This window comes from Sapajus apella, unplaced genomic scaffold, assembly GCF_009761245.1.
Source record: "Sapajus apella isolate SASKATOON/1434 unplaced genomic scaffold, GSC_monkey_1.0 scaffold137, whole genome shotgun sequence".
Classification (NCBI taxonomy): Eukaryota; Metazoa; Chordata; class Mammalia; order Primates; family Cebidae; genus Sapajus; species Sapajus apella.
In genome coordinates this window covers 945,403-966,383 of record NW_022437077.1, presented here as the reverse complement: position 1 = coordinate 966,383, position 20,981 = coordinate 945,403, and the positions used below count along the sequence as shown (strand labels likewise).

At 51.0% G+C, this 20,981-nt stretch overlaps 2 protein-coding genes across 7 annotated transcripts in view; both read right to left on the bottom strand.

The window, feature by feature from the left end:
* SLC35C2 (solute carrier family 35 member C2) overlaps positions 1–11,629 on the bottom strand; it is a 14,613-nt gene extending 2,984 nt beyond the window's left edge. Inside the window, exons 1-7 of one of the 5 annotated variants that reach the window (XM_032263637.1) lie at positions 11,509–11,629; positions 5,591–5,967; positions 4,835–4,985; positions 3,799–3,862; positions 2,981–3,053; positions 2,306–2,474; positions 2,115–2,198 (exon numbers count right to left, since the gene is read on the bottom strand). In XM_032263637.1, the coding sequence (XP_032119528.1) occupies positions 2,115–2,198; positions 2,306–2,474; positions 2,981–3,053; positions 3,799–3,862; positions 4,835–4,985; positions 5,591–5,710 (661 nt within the window). In that variant the 5' untranslated portion in view covers positions 5,711–5,967; positions 11,509–11,629. The other 4 variants (XM_032263639.1, XM_032263638.1, XM_032263640.1 and 1 more) reach the window with 4 other exon arrangements.
* A 1,551-nt stretch (positions 11,630–13,180) lies between these two features.
* Positions 13,181–20,981, bottom strand: part of ELMO2 (engulfment and cell motility 2) — a 40,770-nt gene continuing 32,969 nt past the window's right edge. The window contains exons 16-22 of one of the 2 annotated variants that reach the window (XM_032263635.1): positions 20,286–20,422; positions 18,683–18,846; positions 18,457–18,569; positions 18,228–18,335; positions 17,314–17,396; positions 15,814–15,891; positions 13,181–14,693 (exon numbers count right to left, since the gene is read on the bottom strand). In XM_032263635.1, the coding sequence (XP_032119526.1) occupies positions 14,493–14,693; positions 15,814–15,891; positions 17,314–17,396; positions 18,228–18,335; positions 18,457–18,569; positions 18,683–18,846; positions 20,286–20,422 (884 nt within the window). In that variant the 3' untranslated portion in view covers positions 13,181–14,492. The remainder of the gene's footprint in view (positions 14,694–15,813; positions 15,892–17,313; positions 17,397–18,227; positions 18,336–18,456; positions 18,570–18,682; positions 18,847–20,285; positions 20,423–20,981) is intronic. The other variant, XM_032263636.1, reaches the window with a different exon arrangement.

Genomic DNA, 20,981 nt, shown 5'->3' with positions numbered 1-20,981 from the left:
ATCTTAGTGGGATGACTGACGGAGATCCTAGTGGGATGAGGAGGATCTTAGTGGGATGATGGGGAGGGCTTGTCTGAGCCTCCAGGCTAAAGTAGAGGAGGGCGGCACTGCACAAAGACGACAGAAGTGCCCTGCATATTCACTTATTGGTCTGGCAGGAGGGCGTGTGGCTGCTGACCTCATGTGGTCATTGGATTTGTGGTAACTAATGAGCCAAAGAAGGTAGGGCGGCCACAAGTGAGGAAGGACCAACAGTGCCCTGGCCCACTGGGGAAGCTCCTTGGTCTACATGTCAGCCTACAAACAAGGACAAAAGTCCATCCCTACAAATGTTCATTTTAATCTATCTCTTGCTAGTACAGAGCTGTGGGACTTGGTCTGAGATGTGTCCCCTTTCTGGGCCATATTGATAAAATGAGAGGCCTGGGACCAGACCGGTATTCCTCCAACCCATGGCATCACTTGATGAACATTTCCCAAAAAGAAAACACAAACACATGACAAAAGCCATGGCCCCTTGCTCCAGAAACACTGGCATGCACACGCCCCACCCCCCAAATTCTGCTTAGACTTTCAGAGGAGTCATGGTTCTTCCAACACTGTCCATCCGGGAGAAGGACTCCCAGCATCCTCCCACAGGAAAGCCCTCATGGCGCATTAGCACAGGGTGAAGGGGGCCCAGGCCTGGGCCCAAGAGACACCTGTGGTAGCTGGAGGAGTATTTTGAGATTTTTGGAGGGAAACACCAAAGAAATGCCGAGTGACAGTCCCCCTAGGCCAAACAGCCTCACAGTGCAGGATATCCTGTTTGGTGCTGGGCTCAGCAGTACTGCAAAGGCCTCTGCAAATTGAAGGAATTCGGGGAAGAGCAACATAAGTAATGAAGGCGCTTGGGGGATTAATTTACCAGAAAAGATTAAAGGAGCTAAATCCATGCAGCTTTGCTAAGTGATGACTACCAGGGGCTTTCAGATGAGGTTTTGCAGAGATGAGGCATGGTGTAAACACCCAGGAGGGGAGGGAGAGTGTGGTGTTTGGTACAAGGGGGCATAATGAAGGAACGGGGAGAGATTTTAAAAAGAGAGAAAAAAATGAGGCCCTGAACAGAAGTTTCCTGGACAACGGGGCTTCAGAATAATTTTCTCAGGGAGGTTCAAGACGCTTCAACACTTGAAACTTAAATGGATGTGGGACAGAATTTTCTGTAATGACCCTGAGGGCAGACGGGACTCTGGGAGGAAGGATTAACAGAAAGGGGACAAAGGCTAATCCAAAACATCAAAGGAAGGAAAGTGGCGCCACCCCTCCCAGCCTACACAATTCTCCAGGCCTCTCCTCTTCCATGAAGACAGCCGAGGAACAGCTGACCATGTCCCCAGGCTCCTGTGTGCTGGCTCCTGGCCTTCAGCCCCCACTCTGGAAGCCCACCCTCTGACTCTACCTGGCCCACACTCCCTGAACACACAGCCTGCTGTGCCACGCCAGGACATGGCTGAGCCTCCTATTCCCACTTTCCAGATGCCCTGGCTCCTGCAGCCTGCCAGAATCCTACTCACCTTCTAAAACCACAGCCGGGGAAGCCTTTATAACCTGCCTCCTTACTCCAGCATCTTGGAACAATCCCTGATTCCCCGCTCCTTAGAGGCAGGATAGGGTGCTTAAGAGTAGGGCTGGACCACTTGGAGCCAGGCTGCTGGCTTCATATTCTGGCTCATTTATGAGCTATGGGACCTTGGGCAAGTTATCTTTACTTCTCTGTGCCTCACTTTGTTCCACCTGCAAAATGGGATAACAGTACTGCCACACAGGGTTTTTGGAAGGACAAAATGAGTTCGTATGTTTAAAGAGATCAGAACAGCCCTGCTGCACTTTCAGGGCTCCATGCACACTTACTGTTGTTAATGTTCCCTGGATTTTACATGTGCTTTCTCCATAGCATTCATCATGCTGGGCTCTAGCCATTTTCTTACATGTCTGTCTGGAACCATGTGCTTCCAGGGGAGGGACTGCATCTTTGATCTCAATAACCTCTGCAGCTCCCACTGTGCTGGGCTCAGGGCAGGGATCTGTGGTCTGCTGCACTGAGTGACCCTGAGAGGGATGGCCCAACGTACCTTCAAATACAGCAAAGAGAGGGAAGAGCCCCAGGAACATGAGTGGCTGCAGGTGGAACATGGTGTCGATGGGATTCTGGAGGCCTGCAGGGCGGGGGACGGTCACCATCAGGTCTGGCCCAGCCCTGCCCTGCCTCCACCCTGCCTGTGCCAGAGTTCCTCTCTCTGGAGGGTGAGTGGCACGTGCTCACCGAGTTCAGCCTTCTGCAGGAGCATCTGGGTGAGGGTCCAGCGAATGCCACCGATGAACGAGGCCCCCAGCACCAAGGCAAAGCCCTCCAGGTTGAACTGTGTGGACTTGTAGGTGAACATGAAGAGACCCCCGGCGATGAGGAGGACCACCAGGACCAGTGCAGCACGCTGGGAGGATGGGGAGCAGTGGCAGCTAACTTAGGGGTCTTCAGGGTCAAGGGTTCATCACATTCGGAGTCTGGGGTCAGCAGCCATCTTGGCTGCCCCTGGGGCAGGAAATCCTTCTACTCTCCAGCTCTACCCCAGGGGGTCCTGGACAGTCCTTGCCCACCCATCCATGCTGGTATGCCAACAGCCCTGCTCATCTGCCACACTGACAACTGTCCTGGGCCCCCAAGTGGCCCCACCTCCTCCCCTGGGCCTAACACACATGGCTACTGCCTCCCACAGCAGGGAGCTTCCCAGACCCAGCTCTGCTGGGACCCTCATCCTGGAGCGCTTTCTCTTTCGGTCATTATTGCCCGTGTCTAGGTCCCTTCTCAGGAAGCGAGCTACTGCCACCTGGGCTGGGCTTGTCTCCTCTGTCACACAGCGGGACAAGCCACCGCTCAGATTCCCCTTTTATTCTTAGCATCTGTGGGGGCAGAAGGGACAAAAGAGAAGCTGGGCCTCACCAGCTCCTCCAGCTTGAAGATCAGAGAGAAGATCAAGATGAAGAGGACAGCTGAGGATTTGGTCATTGTGTACCTGGAAGCAAAAATTACCCACAATGCACTGCTGGAGGCCAAGGCTCAGACCCGTCACCAAGAAAGGAGCCAGAGCACAAATCACTGAGCTAGAAAGGTGGGTGTGGACTCCCTGACTTCCCTGGGGGTAACCTGGGAAATGACCAAACGAAGCTGGGCTAAGTCATTTGGGCAGAAAAGTGCCTTTTAATCAGAAGGAATCTCTGACTAAGAGGCCTCTGGTTATCACCAGGGAGAAGAGGCTGCAGCCTGACGTTGAGCTCCCTGAGTCCTGTTCTTTAACCCTCAGCGGAGCCCAGGAGAGGGAAGGAAGGATGACAAGTTGGAGGATGAGAAGGTAGGAGCCGTGCTCTCTGAAGCAAAACATCAGAGGGAAGAAACTCCTGCATGGCCCCCCAGGCTACACAGGGCTCTCCTGCGGCTGCGTGTACCACCCACCAGCGGCCGCCTGTCTGTGGCCTTGCAGCCCGCCCTCCCCTGCTCTGGCGGTGGGGGTTCTGGGTGAGCTCCCTGGCTTCCCCACGCTGCCTCGCAGGTGGGCACAGCATCCCCTCTGCGCTGGGCTTACGGAAAAGGTTGGCGACTTCCCGGAGAGCTGCTGGGTGCCAGGGAGAGGCTGAGAGAGCAGGGGCTGGTCCCAGAGAGTGGTGGAGTGGCTGGCCTGGAGGCCAGGCGTGCAGACAGCCCGCTGGACAGACAGAGAGCTTGAGCCTGAAGGGAGGCGGCAGGGCATGGCCGGTACTCACAGCGAGACGGTGACATAGAGGAAGCTCCAGTTGGACAAGCCCACATCAAGTGCCGTCGCTAGAGCTGTGGAGACAAGGGCACCCACAGGACAGTGTGGAAGGTCCACATTCTGCTGGGGTGGGCTGCCACCCTGAGGCACCAGGGCGCCCCCCACTTCTGAACCATCCCGGCTCCTCCTGTAGGGCCCTCTGGCCTTCTTTTCCACCAGCAACTGAAGGGTTAATATCTGGCTCCAAAGGGGTAGGGGGCCGCCCCGGCATTAAGGCTGGGCCCATTCTGACTGGCTGGGCCTGGTGTGCTTTCCACAAACATTCCGGCTATCCCCTGAGCCGAGATATTAACCCGATCCAGTCAATTCCTTACTGGAAATCCTTTTCCCTCAGGATGGAATACAACTCCTCCATGGGGAACTCGGCCTCCAGGATGTGATCCCTGCCCATCCTCTCGGTTCTTATTTCTCACACTTCCTCTGGCCAGCACCAGGTTCGTAGCATCCTGAAACACTGAATTCCCTTCCAGACCCCAGAGCTGACACTAAACCTCCCTGGAGCCACTAAGGCCCCTCCTCCCAGGGCCAGCCAGTCCCATGCATCCCTCAGGCCTCGGCCTACTGGGCACCTGACCGAGGAAATCTTCCTCCACCAGCCGCGGGCCCTGGCCTTGGGTCGGTCCCCTCCCTGGTCTCCACGATGCCCTCCATGTCCATGTCACAGCCCTGCGAGGGCAGGGACCCTGCCTGCTCACCACTTATCTCCAGGCCTCAGGGCTACACTCCAGGCTTGGTGTCTGCTGTGGGGCGAGGGAGCCGTGGGTGCAGCAGGGGGTTTGTGAGTGTGTGGTGGGGCAGCGGGAAGACACACAGTGCACAAGAGGCAGCAGTGCGGGTGGAGGGAGGCCAGGCCAAGAAGGCAGTGGAGGAACAGTGCAGGAAGAGGGGAGGGACTCGACTTCTAGCATGCGAGCGTCTCTCTTGTCCTTGTCCTAGTTCTCTAGTCCCTCTTCCCGCCCTGCCCTCCCCGGGGTCCCCCCACCTACCTGTGGGAGCCACTCTTCTGAGGTAGTCGGCCCAGCTCAGCACCACGCGGGCCCTGTGGCTGGAACACTGAACCAGCGCCCTGGACAGGGCGGAGAAGAGGAAGATCACGGCCAGGTGCAGCATCGTCATGAAGAGGGGGAAATGGAAGCTCTGTATGGAGCCCAAAGCAGACACCCCGGCTCGGTTTAGACAGCCTGCCCCCCACCAGCTCCCTCTTTTTGCCCCTCTGCTGGAGTGGGGCTCATTCAGTGGTTCATGAGGACCTTGCTGTGTGTGTAGGGCCTTTAGTTACAGTGTCATCGCTTGGAATGACAGACTCTTAGGTCACAAAGACAGGTTGCAGCCTAGAGACTCAATTCTAGCCTGGGGCTATCTCCACACACACACCTTCAAGCTACCTGCCCAGCCCTCCTCAAGGCCTATGCCCAAATCAGAGCCGCTGCAGGCCACTGCATTTTATCACTGATTAAAATATTGAAATCCTTCTCTAGCGGGGTCAACAGCTGCGGCTTGAGCCCCCAGTTTCCCCAGTTTGTCCCTTCACACCGCCTGCTCTCCTTGGTTTCCCCTGGATCCAAACATTTACAGGGAACCCTGGTGCGGTGCTCTTAGAGGGCCCTGTTCCACCCAGCTGTGACTGGCTTCCAGTTAGACTGGTGGGAGCTTGTGCCTTCCTGTTAAGCGTGAAGGGGCACCATAATCACCGCTCCGGCCACCTCCATCCCAGCGCCCTGCCCGGCAGGGCCTCCCGGTACCTTTGTCAGCCATTTGTTGTAGAAGGTGATGCCGATGGAGAAGCAATAGTAGAGAAGCACCAGCCCCAGGGTCAACACCGCCTTCCACACGAAGGCCACATCGAGGGCCCACCTCCCCATTCGTGGCGGCTGCGGCACCCAAGCTCCTGAGTCAGCGGGGGCAGGCACCCCTCTTGAAGACAATGTGCGGGAAGAGCCGGCAGAGCTGGACCACAGCTTTCACCAAGAACGTCTCCTGGCTGGAGGAGCTCTCTGCAGCTCCATGACTTGGAACCATCAGCGGAGCCCCAGGCGGAGTCCTCACCTAAGGGGCTGGTGGCTGGTGCCGAGCCTTCCCATGGTTAACTGGATGCAGCTCTCACCAGTCCCTAGGTCTGCTGCTGGGGACAAAGGGCAGCTCTGGAGCTGTAGGCAGAGACTGTGCTTCTCACAGCCACGGGTGCCGCTGAAGGCTGCATGACTCAGGGCTCCAGAGGGGCTGCCCAAAGGGGCACAGGCCCTCCCAGAGACTCATGTGCGCTCTCTTGTCACCTCAAGGTACTCTCCATGAACTGCCACCAAAGTGACCCCTTAAAACACAAATCTGATCATGTCAGGCCACTGCTTAAAACCTTTCAGCAGCTTCCAGGACTTTTCTGATAAAGACCGGGAGACTTCCTTGGGCTACCATGGCCTGATCTGGCCCTGCTGGTCTTCTTGGTCTCAGCCAGAGGTTCTCCAGAGCCTGGCCCCACTGGGAACCTTTCAACTCCCCAAACACCAGCTTCCTTCCTGTCGTCTGAAGGAAATGAACGAACACCGCGCCCACCCTTCCGTTCTTCCTCATTGACCCTACCTATCTTCAGCTCAGAGGCCACTTCTTCAGGGACCCCGCCCCATCCCCTTAATCAGTCCCCTGAGATACAAGTGGCTTTCATGACTCCCCTGCTTCACAGCACTCGTGCAGGGTGTGATTTGAGTAATGAATGTCTGTGTCTGCTGAGAGGCCATGAGCGCACATGGGAACCAGTGTGTCCACACCCGCCTTACGCACACCTGGCATGCTTTAAGTTCTCCATTTGGTTTGATGGCTGACAGAGAGCAGGCATGTGATTTTCAGGGGACTGGTCTGGTTGTAGGGGTTAGAAATGGAGCAGGAAACCAACACTCTAACGACTGGAACACTCTATCGACTACCGACTACCGGTCTTGCCAAATGAGACCACTTCCAGCCTCCCTGTCAATCCAGTCAAATCTGATGAGCACCCTGAGCATGCTGGGTAGACCTGTCTGTGCCCAGAGGAGCCTCAGGTCCAGTGTTACGACACCTGCTGCTTCATCTGTATGTCCCCCCAACCACAGCTCCTCCTTTGAGGCATTCCCATCTTGCTGAAAAGCCACCTTCTTCCTGAAGCCTTCCTAGGCTTCCAGAGCAGTCTTTCCACCTCCCTTCCCACCCTTTCTGAAGGGAGCTGTTCCGATCCGTTCTGTACTCTGGAACCTGTGTTACCATTTCCCCTCCCCAGGGCAAACAGGGAGCTGGCTGTGTCCAACGGAATCTCTGGGGCTACAATTGTTTTGAGAAGAGCTTTGGAAACCTGTGCTGGTGGCTGGGGTTTCTCCGGGCGTTCGGTGAACGGGGAGGAAGGGGCAGTCCACACACCAAACACTGCTCTGTATCCTGCACGACTGCCATTCATACAGGGGAAAGATCAGCTTACAATGATCTGAACCTAGAATGTAACTGTTTATATGTAAACACAGGGCACGGGTTTTCCATGGTTCTACTGTGAATTAACATTTCCAAGAATACAATGCCTGTATACAATGAAGAGAGACTTAAGAATGGTCAAAATTGTCTCAAAATGGTACCAAAAGTTCCCATTCTGGAAAAACCACATCAGCTACGGCAATGGCACTAGGGATTTTTGAGGTGCAACACAACATGGCTGTGCCAGTCTGTGCCTGTGGCCACCACACTTCCAGAGGGTCCCCACAGAAGGGACAGCAACTGTTGCTTCACTGCGACCTCCAACACTGTTGTGCTCAGGAACTTGCATATTGAAACATATTTTGTTGTACTGTCAATTACTCTCCCTTTATGTTATAGGGCATTGTTGATTTTTAAAAATTATATGTCAGCAGTTTTTATTAATCATTTGTTTCATGTTAGGGTAATAAAAGGGACTGTTACAAAATATTTGTAATAAAAAGGAGGTGTTAGACCCAATGAGTTGAAACTCCTACCTGACCTAATGCAGTCTCATTCCTTCTAATGCCTTCTGTAAGCTGACGTCTTCCCAATGTATACTCCGCCTCTGATTCCTGTGAACTCCGGAAGAATATCCAATGCCTACCAAACCTCTTCTTCCCCTGGATGTGCAATATCAGGCAACTCACTCACATCTACAGTGTTAGGAACTGACTCCTGTTTTCCACACCCTGCTTCATCCAAGCCTGCTCCTCTCCCTACTTCCCATCCCAGCAGATGGCTCCACTACTCTCCTAGCCGCTCAGGCCAGAAGCCTTAGGGTCATTCTTGACTCCTCTCTTTCCCTCAGCCCACATTCAATCAATAACTGTCAGCTCTATCTTCAGAAATACCCCAAATATGAGCACATCTCTTGAACTCCACCACTACCGTCTCAGCCACCATCCTCTTCCCAAATGACTGCGGCAGTTTCCTACACAGTTCTCTCTTCTTCTCCTGCGACCACCACCGTAAGCTCCTCCAACAGAGGGGGTGCACGGCCCTCAAACATATCCACAGATCTCAAAACCCACACTCTCGTCTGGGTGCAGTGGCTCACGCCTGTAATCCCAGCACTTTGAGAGGTCAAAGTGGGTGGGTCACAAGGTCAGGAGATCAAGCCATCCTGGTCAATGTGGTGAAACCCCATCTCTACTAAAAATACAAAAATCAGCTGGGCATGGTGGTGCATGCCTGTAATCCCAGCTTACAGAGCTTACAGAGGTTGCAGTGAGCCGAAATTGTGCCATTGCACTCCAGCCTGGGCAACAAGAGTGAAACTCCATCTCAAAAACAAAACAAAACAAAACCAAAAAACCCCACAAAACCCACACTCTTTCCTCTATACCAGGGTTTCTCAACCTTGGCAATACCACTTGTTTGGGGACAGATAATTCTTTGGGAGAAGACCCATCCTCTACATGGTAGGGTGGTTAGCAACATCCCTGGCCCCTACCTACCAGACACCTGTCGCATCCTTCCCCCCATCCCAAACTGTGATACCCAAGAATGTCTCTAAACACAGCCATGGATTCCATGTTTGGATCCCCTTTCACGAACACTCCCTTTGTGGGAGCCATCTTCCTCTCTCCTGGATTTCGCCTCTGGGGTCCCCTTCCACACTCTCTTGTGGAAGCCTGTCTTCCCCTCCTAAACTCCATCTCTCTCTATTCCTTTCCACTCAGTGTGGAAGCTGCTTTCCTCTCCTGGATTCCACCTTTCTGGATTCTCTCACTCAGTGTGAGAGTTAGCTGTTTCTCCCTCAGTCTCCAAATAAATCACTTTCTACAAACAAACAAACAAAAAATAAATAAATAAACACAGACATACGTCACCTGGGGACCAAACCTGGTCCCTGTGGAGAACGACTGCTGACCCTGTCCTGTGACAGGCAATCACAGGACATGCTGGTACTAAGAGAGCTTCTTCCTGGCACTCTCCCCTCATGGGTCCTCCTGTGGCTTCCAAGGCAGGAAAGTCTGTTCACTCTTCTGTTAATCAACTTCTTGCAGTTCCTGCTTTTGCTGCATTTCCTGCTGCAGCACTGCAAAGCCCTCCCTCCACTGTTCAAATGCTGACCTTCCTTCACACACCTGGCCCAGGTCCTCTGCCTCCAAGAAGTCCCCATGGCTTCCCCACCTACGGAGCAGTGTCTCAAAGTTAACTCATTTTCTTATTAGGATTCAGACAGTCACCTATCCACAAACACAAAGGCAAATCTCAGCTAGAAGGGTCCCTGGAGATCATCTAGGCATTTAATTGGCATTTATGAAGCACTCCTGTAGGCCCACCATTGGAGACACAGACATGAAACTGAAAAGATGCCCACCCTTATTTTATATGGGAAACAAGATTTAAAGGAGTAAATGCTCTTTTTGAAATCTCATTTGCTCAGGAAGGAAAGTCCATATTCTGCCCCACTTTCCACAGAGAGCCCCTTAGCTGGGGGCAGCAGTCACATCAAGGTAAGGCTGGCCGGTGCACCACGGTGGCACCTGCTTCCCTCAGTCTTCCTAACTGTAACTTGGGCAGCATGGTTTAGCGCTTAAGAGTGTGGGCTTTGGAGTTAGAGACCAAGAATCAATTCTTACCGTCCCTACTCACTACTGTGTGACCCTAAGTTACTTGACCTCTGGACTCAAGTTTCTCCAACTATAAAGGGAGAGACCTCTGGACTCAGTAAAGTGGCATCAGGTGCAGCATTAAATGCTGGCTCATGGTAGAGGCTTACTCCCCTCTTGGTCCCCTTGTAGTGAAACTTCCTCAGAGGGTCCCGCACTGCCAGCTCCACTCGTTCACCTCCTGTCCTCACTTCAGCCCATCTCCACTGCTCCGGTGGGTTACCTACCACACCTCCTCCCTGCTGCCCGGGCAAAGGCCTAGTCTCTATTCTTATCTTACACAATGGATCACTTCCTCCTCCTAGAAAAAAGCCTTCTCTTGGTGCCACCATAACACATCCACCTGGTTTTTCTTCTGCTTTTCTGGACTTTTTCTCGGTCTTTTTTGTTGACACCTTCTTGTCAACTCAATCTACAAAAATTGGGTGCCTAAAGCGTGGAACCTGGCTTCTCTTCTCTCTTAAATCTTACGCTACATAATCTCATCGTACCCAATCCACTTAGCAATGATTTCTAAATTCTTTATATCAGTCCTGACCTTTTCTGTAAGTATCAGACTGGTAATCTAACTGCCTATTTGGTAGCTGCACTTCAAATATCTAAAACTTAAGTTGCCTTAAGAGGATTTCATAATTATTTCTCATGCCACCAATCTATCCCAGAGTGATTTAGTACATGCCAGCATAATACACTTGGTTACTTAAGCCACAACCAAAGATCTATGATGAAGTAATCTTTGACCACTTATTTCCATCATTTCTCAAATCCTGCCCTGCCAGTTCCACCTTCAATACACTTCTTGACCCATGTACTTCTCTTCCCCTCCATTCCCACTACCACAGTCTAAGCCACAATGATCTTTCACCTGCTGACTACTACTGGTCTAACTGGTCTCCTTGCTTCCTCTTTCGCCCCTAAAGCCTGGAATCTATAATGCAGCCAGAGACATGCTGTAGGCACACAAAACAGATCATGCCCTAAGGCTAAGCCCAACTCCTCAGCCAGGTCCACAAGGAAGGCCTCTCACGATCGTGCCTCTGCAACCGCATACTTCGGCCACTGGCCCCAGCACCCGCCACAGCGGCCCCCTGCCATGTGTCAAACACATTAAGCCTGTGTCTTTCTTTACTTGCAGCTCTTTCTGCCTTCTGCAGACCTCCGCCTGGCTGAACACTTTCCCCAATGCCCCACCCCTCCCAATCCTCATGGCACTTCCCACTTCTGACGTTTCTTTGTTTGCTCACGTGTTTACTGCCCGCCCCAACCCCACCGCGGGAAGCAGCCTCTCCGAGGGCAGGGCCAGGTCCGATTCCGGCCTGGGTACCGCGCCCAGCACGTCGCAGGTGCTCAGGAAACACTAGATGAACCGGCGTGGGGCAGGTGCCCTACAGGAGGGCGCTTGAAGATCTCTGCCCCCTCCTCAGACGGCGCAACTGAGGTCCGGAGAGGGACAGGGGCGTGACGTGCCCCATGACAACGCGCGCAGAGCCCAGGCGGGGAGCCCGCTTCCCGCTCTAACCCTGGCCCCCCCAGCCCCTGACAGCGCGCCGGGGCGCGCGGCCACTCACCTCGGCCTGGGGAGCTCCCGGCCGGAATCTTCCCACCGGAAGTGCGAGACCGGATGACGCAGCCGAACCGCGGCAGGGTCGGTAACTTCCGTCGGAAGCTGCAAGGGCTGGGCGGAGCCGGGGCGAAAAGGTGGGGGCGGGGCAGCGTGGGGGCGGGGCAGCACGGGGGCGGGGCGTCTTTGGTGGTCGGGTCCTTTCGAGGTACAGCGCAGTTTCGTCTTCCGCAAAGTCCCTTCGGCGCAGAGCACAGCCGTGTATTGTAATTGTTTGCACCTCTCCTGCGCTCAAGCAAGGGCTTGCTTTGGAACCCCGGTACCTGCTAGTGTTCTGCACACAGTGGGCATCCAAAAATGGTCACTTGTTTACTTTTACTGAACAAATTGTTTTTCTTATGTCCAGTCCAGTGCTGGGCAACCATGGAATGAACCACGAAGATAAGTATCTCATGGGCTTTATCTTCTGGAATAATAATGTCCCCAGCTCAAGCCAGCTGGGGACGTTACAACTTAGGCGATCCAGAAGTAATAAGAAACATTTGTGAAATATTTTCTATATGAAACTTTCTAAGAATTATCTCAATTTCAATAGGTTGAGTAGGGGGAGAGAGAGCATTCCAGCCAGAGGAGATGGCAGGATCCTAAAGGAGGGTGAGAAGGCTCTAGCCGTGCCTGGGGCACAGGTTTATAACTGTGGTGGTTCAAAAGTAGCCAAGGGGCAGGTTGCTGTGGCCCCAAAATGCCAACCTAGGGAGTTCAGATTTTCTTCATCTTGCAGGATGGATGAAAAGGGCAGAATTTGCAGCCAAGATCATTGGGGCAGGGCAAGCTAGGGTTGCACATTCAGACCCAGTTTTGTGCTTTTTGCCCTCCTCCAGCCTCCTCCTGGGCTCTCTGGCAGAAAGACCAGCTGCAAACATGGATCCCTGGCCCCTCTGAACAGAAGGCTCAAGGCCAGAGTGTAAGCAGTGCTTTGTGCAAACTGCTGCCGTCACTGCCGCCAGCTGGCATCATGCAGGCATTAGTTCATTCAATGCTTACCAAGCACCTACAATGGTACCCATCACTGCCCAAGGTCTTGGCTTTATTCAGCCCTCAAGGCCTGTATTACATGCGCTTTCTATACCTTTTGAAAGAGCTTTTCCTCACACCCTTTTCTCTCAAGAGGCAAGAGAAAGTACCTATTTTCATCATCACCCTCATTCAAGCCTCCCAGCTACCAAGGCCAAGGTTTGGAGCAACAGCCTAAAACACCAGCTGGAAGGCTGGGCACTAAGCATAGGCAACACACAGGGTAAAGAGCATGTCTTCTTTGTAAGGCACAAGTACTTGAGCTGTTGCCTGGCTGTGTCCCTGGCAGGGAGAAGAGGCAGGATGTGTTCATGGGGGTGTACAGTATGCCTTACCCTGCTGTACCCAGCAGGGTTGAGCAGAAACGCTTTGTCCCAGTACAACAATCTGTGAGCATCCTTCAGCAGCAGGTATGTGTCTGTGTGTCTGTATGTGTGGGAAGAGCGAATGAGGAGGAGGAAGGGACTCTTGGAAGGAGACTAAGGGCTCCAGTTGGAGCTCTCCGGAGTCTCCCAGACACACTGCGATGAAGTCTTGTCAAGGTGAAATCTTCACCTTTGGGCAGGGAGCAAGTACAGACAAACAGCTGTTAGTAGGAACCACAGTTTGTACATGAAAGAGTATTTATTGAAAACATGGTTACTGACAGGAAGCTCCTGGCTGCTCTCTGGTTGCAATCTTGGCTCACAACTGGAGGTGTTATGTAGTTTTTACTTCCCCTCAATTTAATTTTCCTCCAAGGTTCCACCCTAAGATAGGTAGATCTTATATAAATATATATACATGTCTGTATAAGTACGGCCTATAGTAAAGAAAATATATAGTACACTCTTCATTGGGTAGTACCTACCATGCCAGGCCACCAATACTGAATGCCAATGTGCTAACGTATGTCCAGGGAGAGAGGCTGTGTGTGTGGTTTACAAGTGCTGCAGCACCAGGGAAGCCCCACTGGTACACGTGTGGCCTCAGCCGGCCTCGGCCAGCTCCCTGAAATCATGGCCAGTGGTAGAAACCATAGCGCTAGGAAGGGAAGGCAAACTTCCTGGGGTCTGGAAGGCCAAAGGAAAGCAAACTGGAGGGAGCTGCAATTCAGGTTAGGTGGGAGATTTCTCTCTGAGGAAGGAAAAGGTATAAATGTGGGGGGAGAGGGGCAGAATCTAATGACCTCACCACTATCTAGGCCCAGGCCTCAGCTGGGTTTTCCCTGCAGCGTTCCTGGAGACTTAAGAGGGCAGGACTTGGCCTGGAGGTCTTTGACTTGCCAGGATGAGTCTGAGAGCTGGCAGGGAGAAATTTCCATCTGCTCTGATATCTGTATGGGCCAGAGAGATCTGGTGGCTCTAAAGACCAGAGATGTTAGAGCCGGCCTCAGAAGCAGCAACATCTTGGCACCATATGAAGCTGGAGTGAGCCCTCACCAAAAAAGACAAAAGCAAAGGCCTCAGGCCTGTACTCAGATCTGAGATACAGGCAGTCACTCCAAGGCTATCGACACGCCCAGCACACCTGTCCTCTGCAGGCAGCCTTTCCTGGGCCAGCTCTTGCTCATGAGGGGATCCAGCTGATCAGAGAGCAGGGTCAGGAGGAAAAGGTGAGTGGCTATTGTTAAATCCATTTCAGGAAGCAGTTTCTTGGACTGGAAGGCAAGGGTATCTGCTGTTTGTTCCTCATGGCCCAATCCCAGGCTTCATGGTGATGGAGGGGGCAGAGCACCCTGTCTTCGTGACTCTTAGTAGACAGGGACCAAGAAGAAACTCTAGGTGGTCCAAGGTGGGTTTGCGAAATGGCTGGCATTTACTGGCCACCAAAATCACTACAGATTCTGTACAAGCAAAAGACAAGGCACCAGACTGTAAGTGTTTCTCCTGGGCCCAAAATCCTTTCTCCTGGGTACCGTCGTTTCTGGCTCCAGGTTCAGCCATAGTGATAGACAAAGTCATAGCTGCTGGGCTCTTTGGGGATAGGGGGTGGGGCTTCGGGAATTTGGATGTTCTCCAGGTCCAGGAGCCGCAGCTTCATCTCCATGCTCAGCAGGGTGTCCAGGTCACTCTTGGTCAGTTCGCTGGACATGTCCTTCCCCAGAAGGGCACTGAGGCCATCAATCCAGATGCAGTACTGTGGGGAACAAATTGCAAAAGGTCACATGGCGACCCCTGGTCAGCAGGAGATTCTGCCAAGGTTTCTTTTGTGATGGGACTCACAACAGTTCCTTTTGGAACTTATCAGTATAGGCAAAACTGATTTGGAATGATAGCAATCATTCCAAATATGAAATAGAACCTAAAAATGCAATGAATGAATACAGCAAAATGAGATCTGAGTACCAGGGCATCATCTACCTGAAGTTACTGCAAAATCAGAAGTGAGAGAAGGGAAATGTGTATTAGGTGAAAAGAAGAAAGACATAAACAAGAGTCATCGTGGGATCTCAATTTTGTTCCCCTCACCCCAAAAAAGTAAATTAAAAACAATCCAGTCAATACATATTAAAGAGAAAGTACTAAAGAAATGGAACTGGAGGGTCTTATGCTAAGAGGGTGTGACCAGGAAGTCTTTTGATCCTACCCCTCCCTAACTCTTCCTGCTTCCTCTGCTGCCATTTTCCTTGTTCCGTGCTGTTGCTCACTTGGTTCCCTACCTGCTTGTTCTTCCATTTCCTCCCAACAAAATTCCACTAGCAGTAGCTCAGGCCCTGCCCAGGTGTTTCCTCTTCCAGAAGCCCCACCTCTAGTTCCCACTGATGGCTCTCAGAACTCACCAGACACGCAGGGTCTCAAATGCAATCACCCATTTAATAGCTAGTATCTTCCAGTGCTGCAGATGGAACTACAAGCCTGTTGTCAGAAGGACCAGTTCCATCTGGCTTTAAAGTCCACACTGGATTCACTACAACATGTGACCAGCAGCACCTAGGAGGAAATCTGTCAAGTTCTCTTGGGTAGTTGACCACAGAGAAACTGAAAAGGGGAGAATTTTCCTGGTCCCAGGTAAATGAATCATTGCTAGCTGACCTTATCTCTGTAATGACAACCTATGGCTGCTGCTGAAGAGTAATGTGGAGAGCCCAGCTCACCGATAAACAACCCAGAGTGTGGCAGATCCCTGGCATTCTACAGCCTTCATGATACACTGCAGCCACCCACCACAGGGGACGTTCCTGTTCTGCTCATTCCTGCCACCAACTGAAGAGTTACAGAAATGGCTCTGCTGTCCAAGGCAGCGCCACACTGCTCACCTCATATTTATTAGGTGCAATGAAGTTTAAGGTCTCATCAGGGTCATACAGAATGGAGAAGGCCAATTCCAACACCTCCTGAAGGAGAAAGGGTTTAAATTAGAGCAATGGAACAGCCTGGGGTCTGCACATCAAGATCTTGGCCAAAGTCCTAGTGACTTGGCATCATCACCAAACATGTTGATTCAGATGAATATCATCAGTGCTCTTAGGCAGCCACAAGTGTGGCTGGAGATGAAGCCCAGCATAAATCAACCTTAACTTACCCATTCCCTGCCCAAGTCACACCACAGATGATGTGATATTTTTAAGATTGGAAAAAAAGTCATTTTCAACACTCAGAAACCTGGAAGGTCAGAGTCCATGACTGTAAGTTATCCTAAAAGTTTTTATATTACCAAGATGACTGACAACTTCTATCATGCTGTAACTGGCATAGGAATGTCTTAACAATTAGCGCGCGCGCGCGCGCACACACACACACACACACACACACACACACACACAAAATTGGTCACTATTGCATGATACCAGGGAACTAACTCATTGTTTTGAAAGTAGGTACATAAAAGAAGAATCAGCATTTATTCTTGTTTCCTATACAGACTGTATTACTGGGAAACCAATAGTAGATCAGGCAAGTTTCATGGTTCAGCTCATAAATGAAAAGGAATGACTGCGTCAAAATATCATGAGTCTGCAAACCTTAGTTGACTAATGGAATGAGGCACTGAGCTTCAACAGTCTGCTCATGTCACAAAAGAAGAGACAACTAGACGTTATGTGCCTCTTGGTAGAACATAATACCACTGATGACGTCGTCTGGCCAGAAAAACGTCAAATCTGAACTGGATCAAACCTCTAGATCCCTCTGCCAATTTACAGATCTGGGGCAGAGGAACAAGTTAAACTGTATCGTGGGGAAACAATCAGCAACATTCAGATGCTGGGAAACTACCAAACAAGCAATCTGGTTTCTTCAGCTAATAAACTGCAAAGGAAAAGATGGGGGGAACTTATGAATTAAAAAACTTAAAAGACCAGTCTTATTTAGATTCTGGTTTAAACACGGTGTGTGTGTATAAACATTTATATATCTGTAGAGAAATTATGATATAAGACAATTGGTAGAAAGTTAACATCAGTGGAATATCTGATCTAACTACTTTCATTTCCTGTTTTGTGTGCTAATGGACTGGTGGTTATGTTATATGCTATATGATGTACACTGAATATTTATAGATGAAACAATGTGATACTTGGGACTTTCTTCAAAGTGATAAAGGAGAGAAACAAGTGGATGGGCAGAATTGGCCATGGTTGCTGAGTCTGAGTGATGCGTATATAGAGGTTCCATATATTTTTTTGTATGTTCAAAATTCTGAAAACATTCAGGAATAAAGAGGGAAAGATGGCAAGAATTCACCTGGAAAAACCCACCACCAATGGCACTCTCCAAGTATCACTGGGCCAGCTACTCAAACTGGCCTCTCCACTCACCTTGTTCTGTTTCAGAGCACTTTTCTCTTTCATGTGGGGACAATCCTTCCCAGTGACAATGGCCTTAATGTCTGCAACAGGAACTAATAAATCATGGGAATTAGTCTCTGGAAGCTCATGCTGCAAGCTGTCAGTGCCTGCATCAGTGCTGGAAGGGAGGCACTGGGGCAGATGCTCAGGAAGCCTAAGCCCCAAACTTCAAGGGCTGCTGCCTGAGCTCAGTGAGGGTGGTGGGGAGGGTGGCCTTGTATTGCTCCCTCCTTCTTGGTCACTTCCTGTAGACCATGGCCCAGTAAGGCTGTGTCAAAGCTAACTGAGGGTCACTTCAGGGCTCTTGGATTTATATCCCCAAGGAATGGGACCTTGGTGACTCCCCTCCCCTCCCCTTCATCACAGTGGCAATGATGATACCATCATTGCCAACAGGAGTGGCAGCTGCTAACAGTTATGCTGACTACCTGCCAATCACTCTTCTAAGTGCTTTGCATATATTACTCATGCGATCCTCTTAGAAGGAAAGTGTGGCTATTATTCCCACTTTACAGGAGAAGAAACCGAGGCAGAGGGGAGAACTAACTTGCAATTAATTAGAATTCAAGTTAATTAGGAGCAAAGCCAAGATTTGAATTTGGCCAGCCTGGCTTCAGAGCTTCTGCTCTTAACTACTGCCTTTCGAATTAGTCTTGTACCACCCTTTACAATCTACACAACACATTCACACCTGTGAACTCATTAATTCTCCAAACCACCCCACCAGTAGGCCAGGTAGAGGCTATCACTGATAGATAAGGAGACAGGTCCAGAGAGGTTAACAGGTACAAGCCCAGATGATCAGCCAGAAACAGCCAGGACTAGAACTCCTGTCTCCTGACAAGTGCAGCGACCATGACACATCAACCGAGAAATGAACCTACTTTTCTCCTGCAGGGATTCAAATGTCACCTCCCCTTGTGGGTTGTCATCCAAGTCACCATAGTGAAGGACCTTGTGGTTCAGTGCCAACCGGCAGTACCAGAACCGTTCTGGAACACAATGGAAGCCAAACAGGTGAGCAAGGACAGTAGTGGGAAAGGCCTGCGCACAAAAGGGGCCATCCAGGCAGGCTCCTCCCAGCACCAAGCAGTGCCCCATGTCTCCTCTCACCTTGCCTTCGGCGGTTTCCAATCTTTCGGAAGCTGCTGCCCTCACAGAGCCGGTTCAGGCGCTGCTGCTTGATCAGCTCAAGGATCTCGGGCTGGATCTTCTCTCTCAGCTCCCTGGTGCGGACACACACTGGAGTGAGCGGCAGGTCAATGCGACAGTGGAGCTCTGGAAGGAAATCAGAGCTGGTGGCCACCCCCCAGCCAGCCTCCCCTGAGATGGCACTTACACAATTGGCGGGGACTGGAAGTCATCCTGACTCATCCTCTCAGACTGGCGCAGTCGTAGAATCTCAGAGTAACTCAGGCTACGCAGTTTGCTCTTGAACTGATCCAAAGAGTTGGGTTTGGAGGGCAAAGCTCGAGTGATTTGCTCTCGGACGACTTGCATAACCTAAGAGGAGAAGAACCCAGCCAACTGGCACCACTACTCTTGAGAAATGGACAGGCCTATTATGGAGCACCAAGGCTCTTTCCTACCCCAGTGTCTTCAGCAGGGTAGGCACTACAGACATCTGCTGGGTGAGGAAGATATGCCTTCTTAGATGGCTATTGAGGTCACATGACTGACACTGACAGATGCTTTATTTCTCATATATTTCAATTGGTCAGTGGTGTGGGGAAATGAGCATAAACTTTTGTAGTCACAAAGAAATGGGTTCACATCTTGACTCTGTCCCTTCACCAAGTCACTTAACATCCTTAGGTGTGCATCTACTCATCTCTAAACCGAGAGAAAGGGAGACACATCTCCTGACAGATGTTGCCATAAAGAATGTGAGATACCAGCCGGTTGCAGTAGCTCATGTCCATAATCCCAGCACTTTCAGAGGCTGAGGCGGGCAGATCACCCGAAGTCAGCAGTTCGAGACCAGCCTGGCCAACATGGTGAAACCTTGTCTCTACTAAAAATACAAGCCAGGTGTGGTGGCTCATGCCTGTACTCCCAGCTACTCAGGAGGCTGAGGTAGGAGGATCACTTGAACCTGAGAGGTGGGGGTTGCAGTGAGCCGAGATAGCGCCATTGCACTCCAGCCTTGGTGACAAAAACAAAACTCTGTCTCCAAAAAAAGAATATGAGACAACATATGAAAGGCAAACACAGTGCCTGGCACATGTGGTGTTTTTAAAAAATGCATTAGTCCCCCTAAAACAACTGTTAAAGAAAACAGGATACCACACTACGTGTGCAGTATGATCTCATTAATGAAGGAAAAACCAACAGGGAAAAAAAAGGCTAGAGGAAAACACAAAAATGTTTGTCACTAGATGGTGTAATTACAGGTAACTTTTTCTTCTTTATACTTTCTAAATTTTTTATGATGAGATGATCAACTTCAAAATGCCCAACCCCTAGATGATCAACCTTTGAGGGCCTGGCACAACCGTCCTCTGCATAGCGTGGGGACTGAAAGCACCAAGGGACCACTGTTGATTAAGTACCCAGGGTGTGCACGTCATGCTGGTCCACTCTTCTCTTTCCTAACAGTCCCAGTTCACAAAACTACAGCAGTGCCTGCACAGTAAGCACTCAACAAACCACAGTGTCTTCTATGCTTATCCTCCTGACCTCTACAGAGGACGGGAGGGACAGGTGCTAACTTCTGAGGACAAATGAGGGCCTACGGCACCAAGTGGAAGACAAGCTCAAGGTCACAGAGGGAGCAACAACCAGATGGAGCTGAGGCTCCTCAATGCCTCAGTCTTGTGACTCAGCTCTGCAGACCAAGCTGCTTTTCCAGCTCAGGGATTCTCCAGGTGCCAGCCAGCTGTCAGAGGCTGTCGTGTGATGGTCTCCTCCCATGGGCCTCAGAGCAGTCCAGAGACACTGACCTTGTTGAAGTCCTCTGCTGTTGCCCTCATCTCCTTCCAGGTCTTGTTCAACAGCTGGATGCAGATTCCAAAGAGCTCTTCAAAGGCTCGGTCATGGGTAAAGAACATCGGGTGGTAGTCATTGCGTCCTTCATTTGCTGTGGAAGTAAAAACACAGGGAGAAGATGAAACCTCTGTCCACATAAGCCTGGGAGCTCATGTCCAGAAACTTTGTACCAACGTCCCGAGGAACAACAGCAGACCAAGGACTACAGCTAACAAGGAGTATAGGATGGGCGCTTCTCACTTCCTTAGCTTTCTTCTACAGGGTGCGTTTTCTTGCTCTGCCTCTACCCTGTTACAGACTCAGCCAGCCCTTACCCACAGGCATGGGGTAGCTTTGGAATATGGCTCAAATTGCCAGCTCAAAGCAACAACCATGATTCCCATAAACAAGGATAAGATGGAATTACCAGCTGATGCAGTGATTTAAAACAAATAACAAAATTAAAAGCCACCTAAGGTTGTCCAGTCTCACTGACGTCATCTTTTTATTTTTAAGACAGAGTCTCATTCAGTCGCCCAGGCTGGAATGCAGTGACACAACTATGCTCACTATAGCCTTGACCTCCAGACAAAAGCGATCCTCCTGCCTCAGCTTCCCAAGTAGTTGGGACCAGAGGCGTGCACTACTGGCTAATTTTTTTGATTTTTTTT